Here is a 21,098-nt window from a genome sequence, read left to right on the forward strand (position 1 = left end):
TACTACGATCAAAATAAAGACTATTTACATCACTCCAAAAAGTTCTTCTGGGCCCCTTTGTAGTTATTTCTCTTCTCCTATACTTCCAGGCCCTTGCAAACACTGGTCTGATATCTGTTCCTGTAGGTGTACTTCTTCTTGAATACTATGTAAATGGAATCATACAGTATCAGCCATTAAGTCTGGTTTCTTTCACTTTGTAGAACACATTGGAGATTCATCCATGTATTTATGCGTATCATTGGTGTGTTCCTTTGCATTGCTGTGTAGTATCATGTTGCATGAATGTACTGCAGTTTGTTTATTCATTCACCAGTTAGTGAACGTTTGTTTCTTGTTTGGGCAATAATGAATAAAGCTGCTGTAAACAGTTGCATACAGTTACTTGTGGAGACCTATGTTTTTATTTCTTAGGGAAATACCTAGGAATGGGATTCCTGGTTCACTTGGTAAAGATATATTTACCTTTTTTTAAATAACAACTTTATTGAGGTACAGTTCACATGCCATAATGTTTATCCTTTGGAATTGTATAATTCAGTGGTTTTTAGTATATTCACAAAGTTGTGCAGGTATTACTATCTAATTTTTAGAACATTTTCATCACCTCAAAAAGAAACCCCATAGTCATTAATCACACCATGTTTTTCCCTCACTCTTGCCCCGGGCAACCACTAATCTTTCTGTTCCTATATATTTGTCTATTCTGAACTTTTCATACAAATGCAGTTATACAATATATAGCCTTTAATGAATGACTTCTTTCACTTATCAATATTTTTAATATTCATCCATGTTGAGCTGGTATCAATACTTCATTCCTTTTTATGGTTGAATAATAGTGCATTGTGTGGATAATACCACATTTTATTTATCTGTCCATCAGATAATTTTCTTTGGCTATTATCAATAATGCTCTGAACATTGACATGTAAGTTAATAGATACCTTAGCAGGTATAAAATATTATTGTTTTGATTGGCACTTCCCTAATGACTAATAATATTGAACATATTTTCTTATGGTTATTGTCATTTTTAAATCTTCTTTGGAGAAGTGTCTCCTGAAATTCTTTGCCTGTTATTTAAGTTGTGTTATTTCTCTCTTTGTTGTTGAGTTGTAGTTCTTTATATATTCTGGATGTTAAGACCTTTGTATATATGATTTAAAACTATTTTTGCCCGTGCTATGGACTTGTCTTCTTCCTTTCTTAATACTGTCCTTTGAAGCAGGAAAATTTTTATTTTGATCAAGTCCAGTTTATCTGTTTTATCTTTCAGCATTTGTGCTTTTGGTATTAGATATTTTCTAAGAAATTTTATTTAATCCAAGATCACAAACAGTTATTCCTGTATCATCTTTTAGTGTATGTTTAAGTTTATAAGAAACCACCAAACTATTTTCCGAAATGACTATACAATTTTTATGCAGATTTTAAAATGTATTGTTACATTTCCTTTTAATAACTTAATGGAAATTTTAAGCAAGTCACTTTTTTATTTCTTTAAAAAACAAATGACATAATTGGAAAACTATTTGTAACACATCACAGAAGACTATCCTCCATATTATTCAGAGAGCTACTATAAATAAGTAGGCAAATATTAATAAGTATAAAAATGGATTTGAACAGAGAACCTAAAGGAAATAAAACTAACTCAAATATATGAAAAGACGCTCAACATTACTTATGATAGAAATAAAAATATAACTACACTGGGATGCCAACTTTCATATATCAGATTGGCAAAAATGAAAAAAAACCACACATGGGTAAACATGGCAAAATAGAAATTGTCACACAAAGTTGGTGGGAATATAAATATATATAACCTTAATGAAATGCATTGCATTATTTATATTGCAAATGCATATACCCCAAGACCCAGCAGTTCTATTTCAAGGGATTTATCCTATAAGAGTACTTGTACATCTGTATATTGCAGCATTATTTACAATAGCAAATATTTACAAACAGCATAAATATCTTTCATCAAAAGCCTGTTAAAAAATTAGAATTCATCTGTGAAATAGAGTATTTCTTTAGCCATAAAAAAAATAATGAAGCTCTGTATATAGTGTTAAGGCAAGATCTCCAAGATCTGTTATTAAAAAGGCAAAATTTGGGATATATGCATGTGTGTTTTTATTTACTTATATTCGTAGGGAATATTCACTGGTTATACTGGTTGCATGCAAAAAAGGAAATTGAGTGGTTGGGAGACAAGTGTGGGAGAGAACTTTTTGCTGTATATACTCTTGTATACCTTAATTTTTTTAAACCATCGTAATATATTTACCTATTCCAAATACTGTAAATACATTTAAACAGTGATAAGAAACTGAGAAGATTGGAGAAAATGAAGTGTTCCACTTGCATGGTAAATCTTGCCCAGTGTAACAGGCAATAGATACTAAAGGCTCTCTTATTTCAGGTAGAAGCAGTAAGTACTTCAGTGCAGGACTCAAGTGTACTTGTACAGAGAAGCACACTGGACCTCATACTCTTCTGTTTTCCATTCCACATGAGTCAGGTAAAACATTAATAATGATATTAATATAAGGAATTCTTTGGAAAATCATAGTTTCCTGATGTGTAGTTATTTTTTAAGTTGGAATTAAGTTGAATTCTTTTGTTTTATGAATGGGTAAGTGCAATACATACTACATACAATACATGCAGAGCTTGAACTCGTAACTCTAAGATCAAGACCCAAAGTGATATCAAGAGATGAACACTTAACCAACTGAACCAGGTGCCCCCAACAGTTCCTTTTTTTAAGGAGTAGAATTTGTGGAAATTTGGGGGGGGGGTGTTTATTGATTTGCATAAGAACATGGAAATTGAAATAGATTATTTCATACCTTTAAAAAGAGTTCTAACCTATAAGAAACAAGAGATAATCATGGCTAGCTCTGAGTGAGGCAGGACTCTGAGACCCAGGCCTTCTGCTCAGCTGTTATGTCTGTCCTGATGTAACTTACCTTTTCTTGGTTTGGCGATTTGGTGATGTATGTCAAACTCTTAGCAGAGTTGGCTGTTCAAAAGCCAAATATTCAGTCACTGTGACATTCTCTAGTACTTTGATTACGAATGAGAACAGTTAACAAATCATGAGTGAAGTGTTTCATTGGTGAAAATGTAATCAATGTCTTCATTTTTAACCCACAGAGCCACCCAGGCACCCCTCAATGTCTTCATTTTTAAAAAGGTAGTCTGAATTCTTTTGAGTTCAAAACTTTGATGAGTTATGTAGAACACCAATATGTGAACATTCAGAATGGAAGAACAAAAGTAATAAGATGGAAAATTTCTACCTTGGAAAAGGATGTTTATTTCTAAAAAGTCATTAGCAGAAAGGACTATTATTTGGGGGTTTTGTAAGAACTATGGTTAGTAGATAACTAGTGAATTTTCATTATCTGTCATGCTCACACTTTTCTTTATTACTTTATTCAGTTTGGAATTGAATTATTAATAATTGAAGAATTTCACACTTCATTGCCTATTGTCCCTAATTGGAACATAAACTGTCTGCTTTGCTGTTTTTGAGATTTTCCACCCTTAAACCAGAGGCTTTTGTTCTATTTCTGGCTTTTCACGAACACCTGCTGGGACATCAGCATAGTCTAAATTTATCAGTACAAGGGTGTTGCAAACAGCTCATCAGGTAGTAATGAGTTCGACTTTTTTTTAAAGATTCATAAAAGAAAGCAAAGAAGAATATGCTAAAGTAATGTATATGGCTTAAAAGCCTAAAATATTAAAAAAATATATTAAAAAAAAAAAGCCTAAAATATTTATTACCTGGGTCTTTATTGAAAAAAAATGTATTGACCTTTACTCTTAAGCTTCCCCATTGTTTTCTTCCCTTCTAAGCATTCAGCATTATTAGTCCTTTAGTATACTGATAGGTAACTCAGCAAGATCTGAGGGGATTAAGTCATGGTAGACTTAAATTCGGAAGAATTTAGTTTGTAATCTCATTAGACCAGTGTTTCTCAACCTTTTGTTTAGCAGAATTTCCTTCGGCACTTTTTTAATATACCAGCCAAGATTTTCTTAAGCCTTATCTTTTATAATTTGTATAATAAAACCAATAACTGGTTTTTTTTTTAAAGATTTTATTTATTTGTCAGAGAGAGAGGGAGAGAGAGCGAGCACAGGCAGACAGAAAGGCAGGCAGAGGCAGAGGGAGAAGCAGGCTCCCCGCTGAGCAAGGAGCCCGATGTGGGACTCGATCCCAGGACGCTAGGATCATGACCTGAGCCGAAGGCAGCTGCTTAACCAACTGAGCCACTCAGGCGTCCCTAATTTTTTTTTTTTTAAATAGGTTCCCTACCCAGACCCAGTTACATCTTCCCCCTATTACTCTACTGGATTTTTAGGTTACTGAGAATAGGGATGAAGACAAATCATCTTTGTTCCCCACATTTCCTCTTTCCATATCTTTTATATATAATAAATTTTAAGCAAATATTGATTGTAATCATAACTTAAAAGAGCCTTCATTACATTGTCCCAAAAGTGATTGCTGTTAATAGCTTCAGCAGTTAATGGGTTCCTGAATCTCTCTACTTATTTCATGGAAAGTTGGCCCAATCTCTAATAATAATTCCATATTAGAAATGTGTGGTAATGTCAACAGTAATCAAAAGTGACTTCTTACTTTCTTAAGAGTATTTTGGGAGAGGGGAAGGTGCATGGGTGGCTCATTCAGTTAAGCAACTGACTCCTAATTTCAGCTCAGGTCATGATATCAGGGTCCTGAGATGCAGCCTGTATCAATCTCCACACTCAGCGGGGAGTCTGCTTCTCTTCCTCTCTCTCTGCCCCTGCCCTATCCCCACTTACTCACATTCTCTAAAATAAATAATTTTTTTTTTTAAAGAGAAGTTTTGCTTTTGTTTTCAAAATATGATTGGGAGACATTAGTATTTTTTAAGAAAAAAAATTTTTTAATTTATTTGAGATTGAGAGAGGGAGAGCAAGCACATGTGCAGAGGGGAAGGGAGAGGGAGAGAAGGAGACTCCCTGCTGAGCATGGAGCCAGACAGGGGGCTTGATCCCACAACCTTAAGATTGTGACCTGAGCCAAAATCAAGAGTCCAGCGCTTGGAAAAAAAAAAAAAAAAAGAAAGAAAGAAAGAAAGAAAGAAAGAAAGAAAGAAAGAAAGAAAGAAAAAGAAAGAAAGAAAAAAAGAGAGAGTCCAATGCTTGACCAACTGAACTACTCAGGCACCCCAAGACATTTGTACTTTTCAGGATTTTGTGGAAATATCTGTAATCTTCATATCTGATGTTAGATCAGCAGTTCTCAACTGCTTTAGTTTTAGGACCCTATTACACTCTTTAAAAATATTGAGGATCCTGGGGTGCCTGGGTGACTCAGCTGGTGAAACATCTGCCTTTGGCTCAGGACATGATCTCAGGGTCCTGGAATCACGCCTCATGTCCAACTTCCCCCTGCTCGTATGTTCTCTCTCACTCTCTACCTCTCAAATAAATAAATAAAATTGATGATCCTGGGGCACCTGGTGGCTCAGTTGGTTAAGTGTCCGACTCTTGATTTTGGCTCGAGGAGTGATCTCAGGGTCTCAAGGTCCTGGGATGAAGCCCCACTTTGGGCTCCCCACTGAGTGGAGAATCTGCTTGAGGATTCTCTCCCTCTTCTTCGTCTGTTCCTTCCCCTGCTCATATGCTTGCTTGCACGTGTGTGCCTGCTGGCTCGCTCTCTCTGTAAAATAAATAAGTCTTGAAAAAGAATATTGAGGATCCTAAAAAAATTCTTTTGCTGATGTAGGTTATATCTGTTTATATCATTAGAAATTAAAACTGAGAGATTTTTAAATATTTACTAATTCATTTAAATACAACAGGTAACAGGTGACTCAGTCAGTTGGGCATCTGCCTTCAGCTCAGGTCATGATTTTGGGGACCTGGGCATCAGTCCCAAGTTGGGCTGTTTGCTCAGCGGGGAGTCTACTTCTCCCTCTGTGCTCTCTTTTTCAAGTTAATAGGTGAAATCTTAAAAATAAATAAATAGAAATAAAGAAAACAGTAACAGAGTTATCATGTTTGTCTAGATAACATTTTATAAAATAACTCTGCCAACACATTAAAAAAATTGGTGAATAGAGAGAGTAGCATTGTTTTATTTTTCCACAAATTAATGTCTGGTCTAATAGTACAGAGCAGAATCTGCTTCTGCAATCAGTCATGATTTTTTTTCTTTCGGTTGAAATATATGGAAAAAAATCTGCTCTCACTGATACATGATTGGAAAAGAGGAATGTTTCAGCAGTCTTTTGTTGTTGTTAAAACAGCATATTCTTCTATACTACACCAAAACTCAGTAAGCTGTAGTTCTAAGAAAATTAATTGCAATATGGAATCTGAAACCAAATCAATGTACTTTTCATATTCTGTTTCATGAAAATCTGCTGATCTGTCTTGTACTTTGAATACATCTTTTACCCAAATAAGGTTTTGTTTCTTTGCTGGACATGGGGTGGGGCTTGAACTCAGGACCCTGAGATCAAGAGCTTAGCTGAGGTCAGGAGTTAGTCACTCGACCAACTCAGCCACCTAGGCGCCCCAGACATGCTTTTGTAACATCATATTTGGTTATTTGGAAATGCTACTTCAGTGAATTATGCAAATCTTCCAGAGAATAACACAATAACAGACTATCACATTGCTTACTACTACCACCAATCTCATGGGCAAAGTTTTTTAGGTATTGGGAAGCTTTCAAGCCAATTTAATTTAATTCAATATGTACTATTTCAAGCCAAATACAGATTTTCTAAAATTCTAATTTTCTTGGGGTACCTCGCTGCCTCAGTTGGTAGAGCATGTGACTCTTGATCTTGGGGTTAAGTTTGAGCCCCATGTTAGGTGTAGAGATTACTTAAAAATAAAAATTACTTAAAAATAAAATATTGAAAACACTTCTAATTTTCTCTTGGAAATTAGATGAAAAATGAAGCTCAAAATTTATTATCTGTAATGATGAGTATTAATTGTTTTTCTTGAACTGACAGTCTCACTTTATTTTTGAGAAAATACCTACCATGTGTTCAAGCCTGAATAATTGTAGTTTGTATCATCAGTCCCTCTTTCAGGTAAAAGTGGTACAAAAATGGGTAGTACACCTCACAATTCAAACAGTCACACAGGTGCTCTTCCTCAAGATATCCGTCATGTAATGTCAAAGTGTTTTGTGTTTACTCCCCATTTCATCCCACAATATTAAAAGACTTCTGTGCAGGGGCTAGTATTTAACAAAATAAACTTTTTTCTGCTTCATTTACAACATTCCTAAGTGAAACTGACTTTTTTCCCTTTGTTTTTAATTTTACTGTAAGTACATGAGAGTAAAAAATCCCTTGCCTCCAAGTACAGTAGATGCCACTGCTGTATTTCTTCTGCTCAGGTGCTTGCAGGTTTACCCAGTATTCCTTGATCACAGCAAATGTCAACACATCTCAGAAGGCAGATAGCATCGTGGAATTGTTAGCAATATAGTTTTTACCTTGTGGACCTCCTATAAGGGTTTTAGAAATCCCCAGAAGTTCAGGAACCACACTTTGCTTAGAATTGCTTAGATTAATAAAATTCAGATGAGTGACCAATTTTTCAGTTATTGATGATCTGTGTTCTGTAACATCTCAGTTAAATTTCTAAGATTCCTTTAAAACAAATAAGGTGGGTGAATCCTTTTCCACTACTGTCAAGGAGCATAGTACTGAAAAGTTGACAAGTCAATGATTAATAAGTCTGTTCTCAAAAAAAAAAAAAAAAAAAAAATCCATTCTCTATTCAGGTGAGTCACTAACCAGGTATTTGAATTTGGTTAAGTACTCAAGCCCCGTGAGGCTCTGGTTTTTTATTCTAGAGTGATTTTTAGACTAGTTGATTTCCACATTACCTTCTAATCTTCAGATTCCAAGATTCTATTCTAAAGTGATTATCTAATAATATTCTTAAAATTAATAGCTTTTTAATTAGCTGCCTTCCTTTTATTTTTCTTTTTTTTTTTTTTAAGATTTTTTTATTTATTCATTTGACAGATAGAGATCACAAGTAGGCAGAGAGACAGGCAGAGAGAGAGGAGGAAGCAGGCTCCCCGCTGAGCAGAGAGCCCGATGCAGGGCTCGATCCCAGGACCCTGGGATCATGACCCGAGCCGAAGGCAGAGGCTTCAACCCACTGAGCCACCCAGGCGCCCCCCTTTTATTTTTCTTTTAACTTCACCTCTTTTAGCTAAAACCAGACCTTTATTAGGAAATCATGTTTTGAACATCTAATTAAGGCTGTTAGGAAAAGAAAAAAATGAATTTTCTCTTTAGAAGATCTGGAGTAGGGGCGCCTGGGTGGCTCAGTGGGTTAAGCCGCTGCCTTCGGCTCAGGTCATGATCTCAGGGTCCTGGGATCGAGCCCCGCATCGGGCTCTCTGCTCGGCAAGGAGCCTGCTTCCTCCTCTCTCTCTGCCTGCCTCTCTGCCTGCTTGTGATCTCTGTCTGTCAAATAAATAAATTTAAAAAAAAAATTATTAAAAAAAAAAAGAAGATCTGGAGTAAAATTAAAAAAATAAGATGTATTAAAGGTGGATGTGGGTATAAAAGCATTCATTATATTGTTTTCTTTATTTTTCTATATGTTTGAAAGACTACAACATAAAAATGTTTAAAAGGTTAAGAAATGAAAGACTTGGAATTGATGAAGATAGTGCGCTTCTAACGTAATTACCAGCAGTTGACACCAATATGAATGTGAAAGACTATGATTTTCTTGAATCTGTTCCATTTTGCTCCATTTTTGTTTGACTGTTTTATGTCAGATCTTGCTAATGTTGGATAGGACAAAGAACTTTAAACTGGAGATTAAAATAATTGAATTATGCAACTAAATAGCTGTGCTACCTTTTCTTACTGATCTGTAAAAAATCAGTAATTTTTCCTGATCTGTAAAATGGAAGTAATCATTCCTGTGTTTGAACAGTCAGATCAGTCCTATATGAAACTACCTCCTAAGCCCTAACATTCTGAGTATATAGCAAGATGGGATTGTTTTAAAGGGCAAAGAAAGGAATGTGTTTTTGTATGTGATTAAGTACAACCACATTTCTAATTTTTTCAGGCCACTCGACCAGATATGATCAGGATCTTGTCAGCAGCCCTTCACGTAGTACTGAGGAGGGATATGTCCCTGAATCGGAGACTTTATGCATGGCTTCTTGGTAGGTGTTTGATGTGTATGGTCTTAGCTGAGGAAAGACAGAGGGAAATTTGCTATACATAAGTATTATCAAGTTGTGAGTATGTCCTAAATGAAGAAATTCATAGTCTGCCTAAATAGACAATAAAAAGATAAATAGTGTATTATATGAAGAAATTTCAAAATCATCTAAACAATAGAGGCTATTTTAAACCATAAGTCATGTTTCCTTTGACAAGATTTTTCTCTTATAAATTGAGGCTGTTATACTGTATATAGACAAAGCAAGATAAATTAATAACTGAAATAATAACATAATTTCCAAGACTTTGAAGTCATCAGAGGAATCAGAACAATTACTATTACCCTGCACATGGTTCCTTACCTGTCTCGCACTCAAGCTGTAAGTTTTTTGTTCTTCCATACTTTCTGTGAGTGTTTGGCCTGTCTTCACAACTCCTTACTGCCCAGAGTGAAAAGCTACAATGTAATTTTTCTTGGATTTTCTGAACCTTCAGTTATTTCACTCTTCATAAGATTGAAAAAAAAAAATAGAGGATAATGCTAGAAGAATACTATGATACTTATGTATTGAATTGATTTCCCTTTATTAAACTATCTAAAATGATCTCTCTTGCTGACATTGATTGGGCTACTAATTGGTAAGTGTTTGGTGCTGTTTTTGAGATATTTGCTGTTTTGGTATTTAATGAACAACAGTTTTGAGAATTCCATTTTAATTTTTTGTGCTGTTTGTTTCCATGGAGGTTTTGATAACAACGGTGCTATCATAGGACCCAGAAGCACAAGACACAGTAATCCTGAAGAACATGCCACTTACTATTTCACTACCTTTTCAAAAGAATTGTTGGTCCAGGTAATGAATGCTTTCACTTTATTTTTTGGTTACCCCCTGATCAATGGAGTTACTCAGCAAGTCTAAGAAAAGGTCCTGCCTGAATTAGTTCATCATTGAGGGGTGGAGACAAGACTCACAAATATCCTAAGAATGACTGTAACGAGCAAATGATTACAATAAAATGAGTAAGTAATCTTAAGATAGACTCTGTAAGTTCAGAAATTTTTTCTTAACTTTGTTCTCATGACTTTATTAATACATAGTTTCATCTTCTCACCTGTCTGCCCTATCAATTGGAGCTCTTCCAAAAATGAGCTAGGACCTGTGTTATTTTTCCTCTGAAGTCTCATGGAAATTTGGGTTGCAAGAGGAATCTAAATGTGGTAAAACTACTATTGTAATGGAAAGCTTAAAATGAGCCATAGTTTTATTTTATATTATTTTTACTTTAATAATGAGATATTCAAGATAATTTATAACAAACAGAAAATACATGGTATTTGAAGCATTTTTAAATGAGTGAGGTTATAAGAATACAGTTTTGAGTTACCAGTGGGAAGACAATAGCATAGTAGCAGACACTGTCATGGTACTGTGGCATACTTTGGGGCCTGTTGATGATGATATTAAATAGAAACTTTTTAATCTTTTAGGTGAAAAGTCAAAATAACTCAAATTTATTTTTTTAGATATTTTTTTAATATTTTATTTATTTATTTTGACAGACAGAGATCACAAGTAGGCAGAGAGGCAGGCAGAGAGAGAGAGGAGGAAGCAGGCTCCCTGCGGAGCAGAGAGCCCTATGCGGGGCTCGATCCCAGAACCCTGGGATCATGACCTGAGCCGAAGGCAGAGGCTTTAACCCACTGAGCCACCCAGGCGCCCCTATTTTTTTAGATTTTTTTATTTAACTTTTCCACCTTTTTTCTAGAGAAAATGTAAGCACTCTTTTTTTCCCCTCAAGACAATTGAGTATTAACTTTTTTTCCCCCCCTTTGGCAGGGGAAAAAGCTAACTTCAAAGAAAGAACTTCAGAAAAGCAGTAGATGTAAATCTCCATTATGGTCATACTTAAATTATTTCTTAAGAAGACATCTTTGCATCTGTTTATTTAGATGACTAATATACTTTTTCTTTTTTAAAGGCAATGGTGGGGATCTTACAAGTGAATGGATTTGGAGAAGAGAGCACTTTAATGCAGGATCTAAAACCTTTTCGTATTTTAATCAGTTTACTTGACAAACCTGAGCTAGGTAATATATACTGTCCTAGGGCATAAGATCATGTGTGGTTGTTTTGTACTGTTTTATAATAAAAATAAGACAAAGTCATTACATAGAGAAATTTCTGTATTTTGAGGTGGCTTTCAAATACAAGTTCTCAACAATTTCTTACCTCAAATTTACTGTAGAACATTAAGAAGATACAGATGTATACATCCAAGCCATATGTTCTCATATTTTATCTTATGCTATGTATGTACTATATATATATACTATATATATTTTACCTTGTACTCTATATGTAATGGAAGAGTCATCTTAAAGATACTATCTAAGCTCTTCTTAATCCTGATTAAGTTACTGAAGCATTTATGATTTGTCATGACTGTGTCTTAGAGTTCACAAGATTCAAGGACTGGACAAACATATCTGGGTTCTGTCCCTCAGCTTGACTCCCCACATCCCCCTTGTTTTGTGTGTTTTCCCTGTCTTCTTTGTGTATTTCCCAGATATTAGATAGCTCTATTGGGAAGTTAGTTATGGCACGTGAGAGAGAAATTAAGAAAAACCAAAAATATTAGAAACAATAAAGTGAAATAATAAAGTATGTAATTTTATTAAGTTACATGCAAGTGTTTTAGCAAATATTCATGTCTTCTTACTAACTCTTAAAATATAAATGAAGAATTTTAAATATAAAAATAAATTGAGTTGCATTGTTGGCTTTGAGAATTTATTTTAGCTATCGTGAGTTAATAGATGAAGTCCAGAAGTTTTTTTAAGGAGATTAGCATCTGTTGTAGCAAAATTTACTTTGTGCATTTTTGTATCATTTAAAATAACATTAGTACTAATATAAGTATTTATTGAATACTGACTATATTCTGGGAACTATGCTCCTCACCTTACAAATATTTTTTCCCAATCCTGTAACAGCCCTGTAAGTTTGGTATTATCTTCATTCTAGATGAGGAAACCAGAGCTCAGAGAAGTTAAGTAACTTTTCCAAAGATATTGCTATTAACTGCCAAAACACACTTCCTTGATTTTGTAATTTTTGTTATGTCAGCCTATTGGTAAGCAAACATTTGTTCAGCTCAAAATACAAAGTGCAGTATAGCTTCCAGAAAAAAAATTTTTTTTTTTTTCAAAATACTAGTTTTAAAGTATCCTGTGATCAGGCCAATTTGTAAATAATCCTGATTTGTCAGTGCTAATTAATTATTGTCCTTAATATGTGTATTAATTTTAGGACCTGTAATCCTGGAAGATGTCCTAATTGAAGTATTTAGAACATTATATTCTCAGTGCAAAGCAGAATTGGATCTTCAAATGGAGCCACCCTTCAGCAAGGATCATACTCAGTTAAGCAGGTGGATTACCAGAAACCTAAGCATGATATAAAGATGTTCTCACTTATTAATATTCACGAAGTAAACACTACTCTATGAAATTTTTGTTCTGAATGATTACATCTGATTTTCAATATGACTGTATTTGGCAGTGTGAACTCTCATAATTAACTGCACTGATCTTTCAAACAGGCATTTTACAGCCTGGCTACTACACAGTAGAACCACCACATTTCAGGGTTGGTTCTCAATCTGTCTGGTTAGAATACTGAAGTTTAGCAATTAATGTGAAGATATAGATTCCAGGCAATTTATTTACACTTTCCAAACTCAGAAGTGATTAACTGCCACATGTCATTTGGGGATGAAAATTGTACCTTGCTTGGTATTAGGCCTGGTTGTTTGCATGGGGTTGTGCGTCTTGGTTACTTGACACACTCAGGAGACCGAATTATAGTTCAGAAAAAGATTGACCATAGAGTTAAATGAGTCAAAGGGCACCAGCTGTTCTTTTAACAAGTTTTGGTTTTTTTTTTTTTTCAAATTATGGTTATTTCTTCTTGCAGGTATATATATATATGTATTTTTTAATCCCTGGGGAAAGTCATGTAATTTTAGTATATGCTTTTCTCCAAGTCAGTGGTAGATTCATGTTGACATGGTCTTACTTTTTCATTTCTTCTCTACTTTCAGCAGCCTGCCTGTCTTCCAGTCTCATCTATCATTATGACAAAGGTTTCAAGACTATAGTTTCTTTTACTAAATTTGCATTCCATTTGTATCTCCTTCGTGGGCTTTGGAGATAACCTGGGCTTTCCTAAAACACAGTTTTACATATTAAAACATTTTTAGACAGTTTTTGATTTCTGATAAATATTCCTGTGATTTTTGTTTGAGAAGTTAATATTGACTCCATGGTACTCGATTTCATTCTGTATTCTGCCTGATAATATGTATTGCCCTATAGAGTATTTAGTTAGTCTTTCATGCTATAATATGCTAGCTGTATTGATAGTACCTCACTATATATAAAAACAACTGTTGTAATTGTTAGGACGGTTGGCAGGAGATGGTAGGTAACCGGTGGGTGCTTTATAGTCCAAAGGTTCCCCACTTGAAATAAGTTATTTTTCTCTGATGGAATTTCAGTAATCTTTTAATTTCAGTAATCAGCAATTTACAGTATTGTTTTTCAGCTAAGAATAATGATTTTCAAGGGAAACAAAAGAATGTAATGCCAAATTAACACGCACTCAAAGTTCAAAAATAACTTGCTCTTCTTTTGCTGAAAGCACAGATATTTTTTCTTATAGGCTAATTTCTGATCTTGATCATACATTTGAGTTATGAAAACCTGAATTTGGAATAGTAACTACACATAAAGTGATAAAATGTCAATGTATAAAAATTACTTGTGGCCATTTTCTCACTAGCAAGTGTTCTAGCAGCTACCTAGGAATATGTACTACCCTAACAACGTTGCACTCAAATTTAATTCTGAAAAAAAAAAAAGTTAATATTTCTTAGTTTTTGTTTCTCTTTTTCTTTTTTAGTAAATTAAGGGAAAATAAGAAAACAGCAGAGCTGATTAAAACTGCCAACCTTCTCTTTAATTCCTTTGAGCCTTATTATATGTGGGATTACGTTGCACGTTGGTTTGAAGAATGTTGTAGGTATGTCAAACTGTTCTATTTGTTTTAATTTAATAGCATCCAAAGTCGATTTTTTTTAAGTTCAGTCTAATGAAAAGAATGTTCTTTTATTTATTTATATATATATATATATATACATATATATATATATATATATTTTTTACTGCTACTGACAACTGTTAATTATTTAATAACCATAATCTGGCTCTGTCATGTCACTCTAGAACATAGAATTATTGATTGTATAATCTTAGAATTGAAAAGTTTAGAAAACAAGTTATTTAGTTACCAGCATAAATGATAGATTTTCCCTCTCCAATCTATAATAATCTGGTTTTTCTTCATTATAAAGAAAATACCAAAATTTGTGGCTGCTACCTTAGCACACTTTACAAAAATTATTCCCACTTTTAATAACAAATTCCTTGGTCATTCTTGTGTTTTTAAAAACTTTGAAAACCCAAGAATACTGGTGAACCTGAGTGGAATCTCTGGATTCTAGACCAAATCCTCTCAGAACCAGATTAACCTCTCAAGCCTTGGGAGCATGTAGTCAAAAGTAAGCATGTGCGATCTTGGAATAAGAAGTCTTTTAAAAATACAAAATAGTAATCCCTATGATGGTTTAGAAAGTTGTTTGCTTACTCATTCAGCAGATAATGAGCACCTAGGAATACAGACAGTCCGAGTCTTTCAGAGACCTTACAGTGGGAACAAGTAAAACATTCACATGCTTATTCCTAGTATTAAATTAAAAATTACCTTGGGGCACCTGGGTGGCTCAGTTGGTTAAGCCTTTGGCTCAGATCATGATCCCAGGGTCCTAGGGTTAAGCCCTCTCATGTCTTCAGGCCCCTTGATCAGCAGGGAGCCTGCTTTTCCCTCTTCCTCTGTTTGTGTTTTCTTTCTTCCTCTCTCTCTCTCTCTCTTAAATAAATAAATAGTCTCTTTTTTAAAAGTTATAGATACCTTAATAGATTAAAATGTGGTAGCAATATTGAGGAAATCACGAATATCTTTTTGCCACTCAGCCGTGGCCTGGTTTTCCACCTTCATTTCTACATTCACAAAGACTCATCTGCCTTTATTTACCTTCTGTATTATGCCCTGAACGCACAGGGCCTGAGCTGTCACTCCTGCTGCTGAACCTTCACTTGTATTATTTCTTCTAAAATATTCTTCCCCCATCTGGGAGGTCCTATAGGGAAGTGACCCACCTTTCAGTAACCTTCCATGACTCCCTCAAATCTCCCATCAGAATCAACTCCTACACTGCCAAATTGGTATATTTATTTGTCTGTATGCTTATATTTTTGCTGATTAGGGACTCTGTCATATTCTTTGTATCTTCAGAGTGTAGGGCAATGTAATGTCTTATATAGAACTAATATGATTTAAAGTGAATGTTTGTTGGAGGAATGATCAGAAGAGGCTTCCTGGGGGAGATGTTTGATCTTAAACCATGAAGGATGGGTGCATTCTGGATTTGAGAGAATGGGGTTGAGGGAGGACAAGTTGGTATTTTTAAAAAAAAGTCCTGAGGTTATCAATCAAGCAGCAAATAATCCATTTTAACTAGGAGATGATAAGTGTAGTGGGAGCAAGTCCAAAAAAGTGAGATCCACCCAGAACACTTGGAAATATAAGATGGGGGTTCCAGGGAGTTTAAACCATTAGGAATCTTGCTTTGGAAATTTTCCACTTAGAGTTAAGTGTCCTGGGGCAAGGGAATATTCACAGGAATATCATTGTGTGTGTCCCAGTGTTGGCTCTCATTAAAAAGAAAGTGATGTATATGTGATATGAATATTCATATCACTTATACTTGATAAAGTGAATTTTGTCCTTTTAGGAGGACATTGCACGCCAGACTTCAGATTGGACCTGGAGATAGTAGTGAGTCATCTGAGTTACAGCTGACGAATTTCTGCTTACTGGTGGATTTTTTGTTGGATATAGTTTCTTTGGTAAGACCACCTTGGTAAAAAAAAAAAAAAAAAAAAGTATTGGGGAAATGTAATAACATAGTTCAGGTATTTCATGTTGGAGACAGACTTCATCTTTAAAGTTAAATTTCATCTTTAAAGTTAAATTGATTTTTTTCCCTTTTGGCTTAGCTTTGTTTTTTCATAAATTTTTCCAAGTGCTTTGTCCTCTGACATATATAGGATACATAAATAAGTCTTATGTACTCCATGGAATATACTTCATAGCTGCGTGTTACTGAAATCTTAAATGTTTAGTGTATAGTGGTCTAATGCTGCATTTATACTCACTAATAATTCTTTCTATTAAATGAAGACTGTTGGAAATCTTTTCTCCTTTTCTCTCCTCAATTCTTTGCTTTCTCATTTTGAAGCCTACTAGAAGTATGAGGGTGCTGTGTCAGGTATGACATTCAGCCTGTCTTTTGTCTTTAACTAATTGTATTCACTTTTTTTATATTATAATTTCTGTAACATAGCAAATTAAACTGGGGTTATTTTATAATATATACCTTGAAGTACTTAAATTGAGAATTTGGCAACAAATTATTTAAGTCAGTAATAAAAAGAGCATACAATGTTCATTAAGAGCATGATATGTATAAAATATTACAGATGAGTAAAATTATTTCTTTTGTTATATACATTAAAATTAAGTGAAATAATAGAATTTGGGGGTTATACATTATACAAACTTTTGTCATTTCACTTTCCGTCATCAGGAGACTTATATTGAAATCCAGACAGAACATTTGCCCCAGTTGCTGCTCAGGATGATTTCTGCCCTGACAAGCCATCTCCAGACATTGCACTTGACTGAGCTCACAGATTCACTCAGGCTCTGCTCAAAGATCCTTAGCAAGGTTCAACCTCCACTCTTATCTGCCAGCACTGGAGGTGTGTTGCAGTTTTCAAGTGGGCAGAGCAACTCAGTCAAAGAATGGGAAGACAAAAAGGTAAGGTGTGCTGTTATTTTTGGGATTAGACCAATTATATTTCTTCAAAGCAGAATATTTTGTATATAGTCATTAAAACATTAGTGAATTTTTTCTAGATTCAAGTGTTGTGGTTCCAGAATTCCCTGCACTTTCTATTCTTGGTAAATGTAATCAACCCAGAGAACATTTCTGGACTTTGGTCCCGTTAAATGCCCCTAATATTTTAGAAATTAGCTTTAGCCACATCAGAGGCTTCATGCAGGTGCAGGGGCAGAGTTTAAGGAAGGAGCAAGCTGATCCGGTTCTGAGCAGCCTTGGGAAGTACAGCCTGACCTCCCGTCATCAAGGGGAAACACACATTTCAAGGCTACAGATTATAATAATGCTCAGCGGTCTGGCAGTTTCCCGGAGAAACAGCCTGCCTCTTTCTTCCTTTCCTAGGTAATCATGATAAGTCTAATTTACCCTACCATTCTCAGGTCTTTCATTTTTGTATTATATTACCGTTTGACAATGTTTTCATAAAGATCACGGCAACGGATCCTCAAAATGCCTGGAGAGGTAGACAGGTGTTGTCATTGTGTTTTGGTTTTTTTTTTTTTTAATATTTTTATTTATTTATTTGACAGAGAGAGAGTTCACAAGTAGGCAGAGAGGCAGGCAGAGAGACGGGGGAAGCAGACTCCCTGCCAAGCAGAGAGCCCAGTGTGGGGTTCGATCCCGGGACCCTGAGATCATGAACTGAGCCCAAGGCAGAGGCTTAACCCACTGAGCCACCCAGGTGCACTGTAGTTTTCCAGATTCTTACTGCTACTTTAATGATGTTGAATAGAATTACACTAATTTTAATGTCTGGCCATAGTATCATACTTAAAACACTGTGATGCATCGATGGGAAAAAAACATGTATGTAATTCCATTGAGTTTAGGCACAGTGGCTGTATTTTAAGACAAAGGTTTAAAATTTTCTAGTTTTCAAGGTTCCTTACCTAAATCCTGGATTTGTATAGTTGCCCTTACTTTTTCAGTTGCCTTTTTTTTTTTCCAGCCAGGCAAAATATTTTATCAGGATAGTCTAATATAACCTTTCCCGTCAAGTATTATCCTAAAATTAATCCTAAAATTGATTCATATGAAATGAATGTCACTGACCCACAATCAATTTAAATATATCCCAGGATTATCCTACATAAACTAAAACAAGTCTTATTTTCCTTCCTACCTGCTTATTATTTATATGTGGCATATATACTGATTCGGTTGTAGGAGAATTTATTTTGTTCTGCTATTTCCTTAATTTTTGCCTCTAGGATCTTCTTAGAAATTAAACTAGGTACTAAACTAAAATAGGTACTAACTGCTTTGGAGTATTTTTTTGTTTTTGTTGTTTTTTGAATGAGATTAGTTTGAGTAGGGGGAGGACCTCAGGATTCTCTCAATAGCATATTCAAATATGTGAATATTTACCATTAGAAAATATCTGGAGGCACTTCTTGATGGTTACAGGTTAAAGTAAATGGGAACATCTATTCATACTAAGTGAAGGATAATTAAATACACTTTTTTTTTAACATAATGGTTCATTAACCTGAGAGCATGCTTTTCCCTCTCTCTTTGGTTTTCTTCTATATTCTCAGGCCATAAGATGTTCTTTACTTTTTTTCTTTTTTTAACTGAAACACAATGGTATTGTTTTCACTGAAATGTCTAAAATTTATCATATTTGAAAGCTAAGGGTATTTTCTTTATTCCTTTTAAAAGTATAAGTGAAGTAATGATTCTTTTAAAAGAATTATGACTCTAATTTTGTCTCTATGCACTTAGCACATTTTTATAAAATCAGTGTATTAGATATCTATAACCAAATGTCCAAGACACGTCATTTCTCTTTTCAGAAAAACATTTTATTATAAAATAATCTGAAACATAGTTACATAATACAGACCATGCAACTAAATAAATGTATACAAGTTTAACTGAATTTATAGCTTGAATTCTCTTAATGTAATGCTCATTGTTTTATGATCCTTATATGAAAAAGATTAATATACAAATAACTTTACAATAAATTAATGACAGTTTTTTCATTTAAATAAGACTTCTTTTCAAAAAGGTATTAATATAAGGTTTTAGATGGCCTTTAGCCTTTCAAGTAGAAATGTCAACAGTTTAATTCTGATAGCTGCCTCTGAAGTTTGGGATTATAATACGAAAAGTTCTCATACTATTATAGCAATAAGCTATGGTAAAAATATCATGAACTTTAGAATCACCTAGGCTAAGCTCATCTAATAACTACTAACCTTATTTGCCATGTACACTTGGGCAGGTTTTGTTTTTAACTTCAGTGTGCTTACCTTCGAAACAGAGAAAACAACCACTTTATCCAGTATCCACTCTGTATTCAGTGGTGAAGTAGACACAGTCCCTGTCTTCCTGACCCATTTTTGCTAGTTGGGAGACACACATTAAACAAATAATTGCACATTTAATTATAGTTGTGATAAACACGTGAAGGAAAATTTAGAGTGGTGGGAATATGGAAAATGCTGTGATCTGACCTTGATTGTGGGTGTAAGGAAGGCTTTCGTAAGGAAGGATTGTTTGAGTGAAGCCCTAGAGAATTGGGGGTGGGATGAGGTAGAAAGAAGAGAGCTCTTGGGAGAAGAAGAAGCATTCCCAAAGCCTCTTTGGCAGAAAGGAATGCTGTGCACACAGCAAGGGGAAATGCAGTCTTGAGATAGGCAAGGGCCAGGTCATACAGGGCCTTTTCACTATACCCAGGCTTTTAGTCTTTATTTTGGAAACAGTGGGAAGATACTGAAGGGTTAAAAGACAAGTGGCATAACATGATTTGTGTAATAGATAAATTACTTAGCAGTGTGCAGCATGGATCTCAAACAGCGTGGATGTGGGGAGACCAGTAGTGCGGGTGACAGGTGGTGGTAACATGCTAACAAGATGGGGGCGTGAAGACAGAAATAAATGGATTAGCTGCACATGTGAGAGCAAACAATCAGTAAGCCCTAGTAATGGATTGGTGAGAGTAATGAGTGATCACTAAAATTTATTGAGCACTTAACTAACTGGCAGGCACTGGGCTGTGTGCTTTAGATATACTGTATTAATCCTAACAGCAACTGTGAAATGTAGGAACTATTGTTATCTCAGTTATATTTATCAGGAGACTTAGGTTTAGAGATGTTAACTTGCCAAGCTAGTTAAGTGGCAGAACCATAGCTGACTCATGGACAGTAACCTTCACCACAGTTCTGAAGTGGATGTAGGGCAAGTGTGAAGGAGAGGTGGAGAGGATCCCAAGAATCTCCCCTAGGTTTCTGTCTTCTGATTTGATGCATGGTGGTGTCATTCACTGAAGCAAGGAGCGCTGGGGGAGACCCAGCTTCCTAGCAGCAGAATATTTAGTTTGTATCTTCAATAAGATCACTTTCTAGTTACTAAAAAGTCCTCTTATTCAAATTTAACTTATGCTCCGGCACAGTCACCAAGCAATTCTTTTTTTTTTTTTTTTTTTTTTAAATCATGTTTTTTTAAATTTATTTTCAGCGTAACAGTATTCATTGTTTTTTGTACCACACCCAGTGCTCCATGCAGTCCGTGCCCTCTCTAATACCCACCACCTGGTTCCCCCAACCTCCCACCCCCCCCACCTTTTCAAACCCTTCAGATTGTTTTTCAGAGTCCATAGTGTCTCATTGTTCACCTCCCCTTCCAATTTCCCCCAACTGCCTTCTCCTAACTCCCCATGTCCTCCATGCTATTTGTTATGCTCCACAAATAAGGGAAACCATATGATAATTGACTCTCTCTGCTTGACTTATTTCACTCAGCATAATCTCTTCCAGT

The 21,098-nt window shown here is 35.0% G+C and overlaps 1 protein-coding gene across 3 annotated transcripts in view; it reads left to right on the forward strand.

Moving 5' to 3' along the window:
• The window catches only part of LOC111147780 (dopey family member 1), a 76,581-nt gene that overhangs the window by 15,421 nt on the left and 40,062 nt on the right, over nt 1–21,098 (forward strand). The window contains exons 5-13 of one of the 3 annotated variants that reach the window (XM_022504003.1): nt 2,435–2,533; nt 9,145–9,244; nt 9,990–10,099; nt 11,226–11,334; nt 12,557–12,677; nt 14,210–14,329; nt 16,161–16,275; nt 16,668–16,697; nt 17,016–17,249. In XM_022504003.1, the coding sequence (XP_022359711.1) occupies nt 2,435–2,533; nt 9,145–9,244; nt 9,990–10,099; nt 11,226–11,334; nt 12,557–12,677; nt 14,210–14,329; nt 16,161–16,275; nt 16,668–16,697; nt 17,016–17,249 (1,038 nt within the window). Of the gene's footprint in view, nt 1–2,434; nt 2,534–9,144; nt 9,245–9,989; nt 10,100–10,223; nt 10,267–11,225; nt 11,335–12,556; nt 12,678–14,209; nt 14,330–16,160; nt 16,276–16,667; nt 16,698–17,015; nt 17,250–21,098 lie in introns of those variants that run through there. The other 2 variants (XM_022504002.1, XM_022504004.1) reach the window with 2 other exon arrangements.

Source organism: Enhydra lutris, unplaced genomic scaffold (genome assembly GCF_002288905.1).
Source record: "Enhydra lutris kenyoni isolate GAN:26980312 unplaced genomic scaffold, ASM228890v2 scaffoldscaffold17, whole genome shotgun sequence".
NCBI lineage: Eukaryota > Metazoa > Chordata > Mammalia > Carnivora > Mustelidae > Enhydra > Enhydra lutris.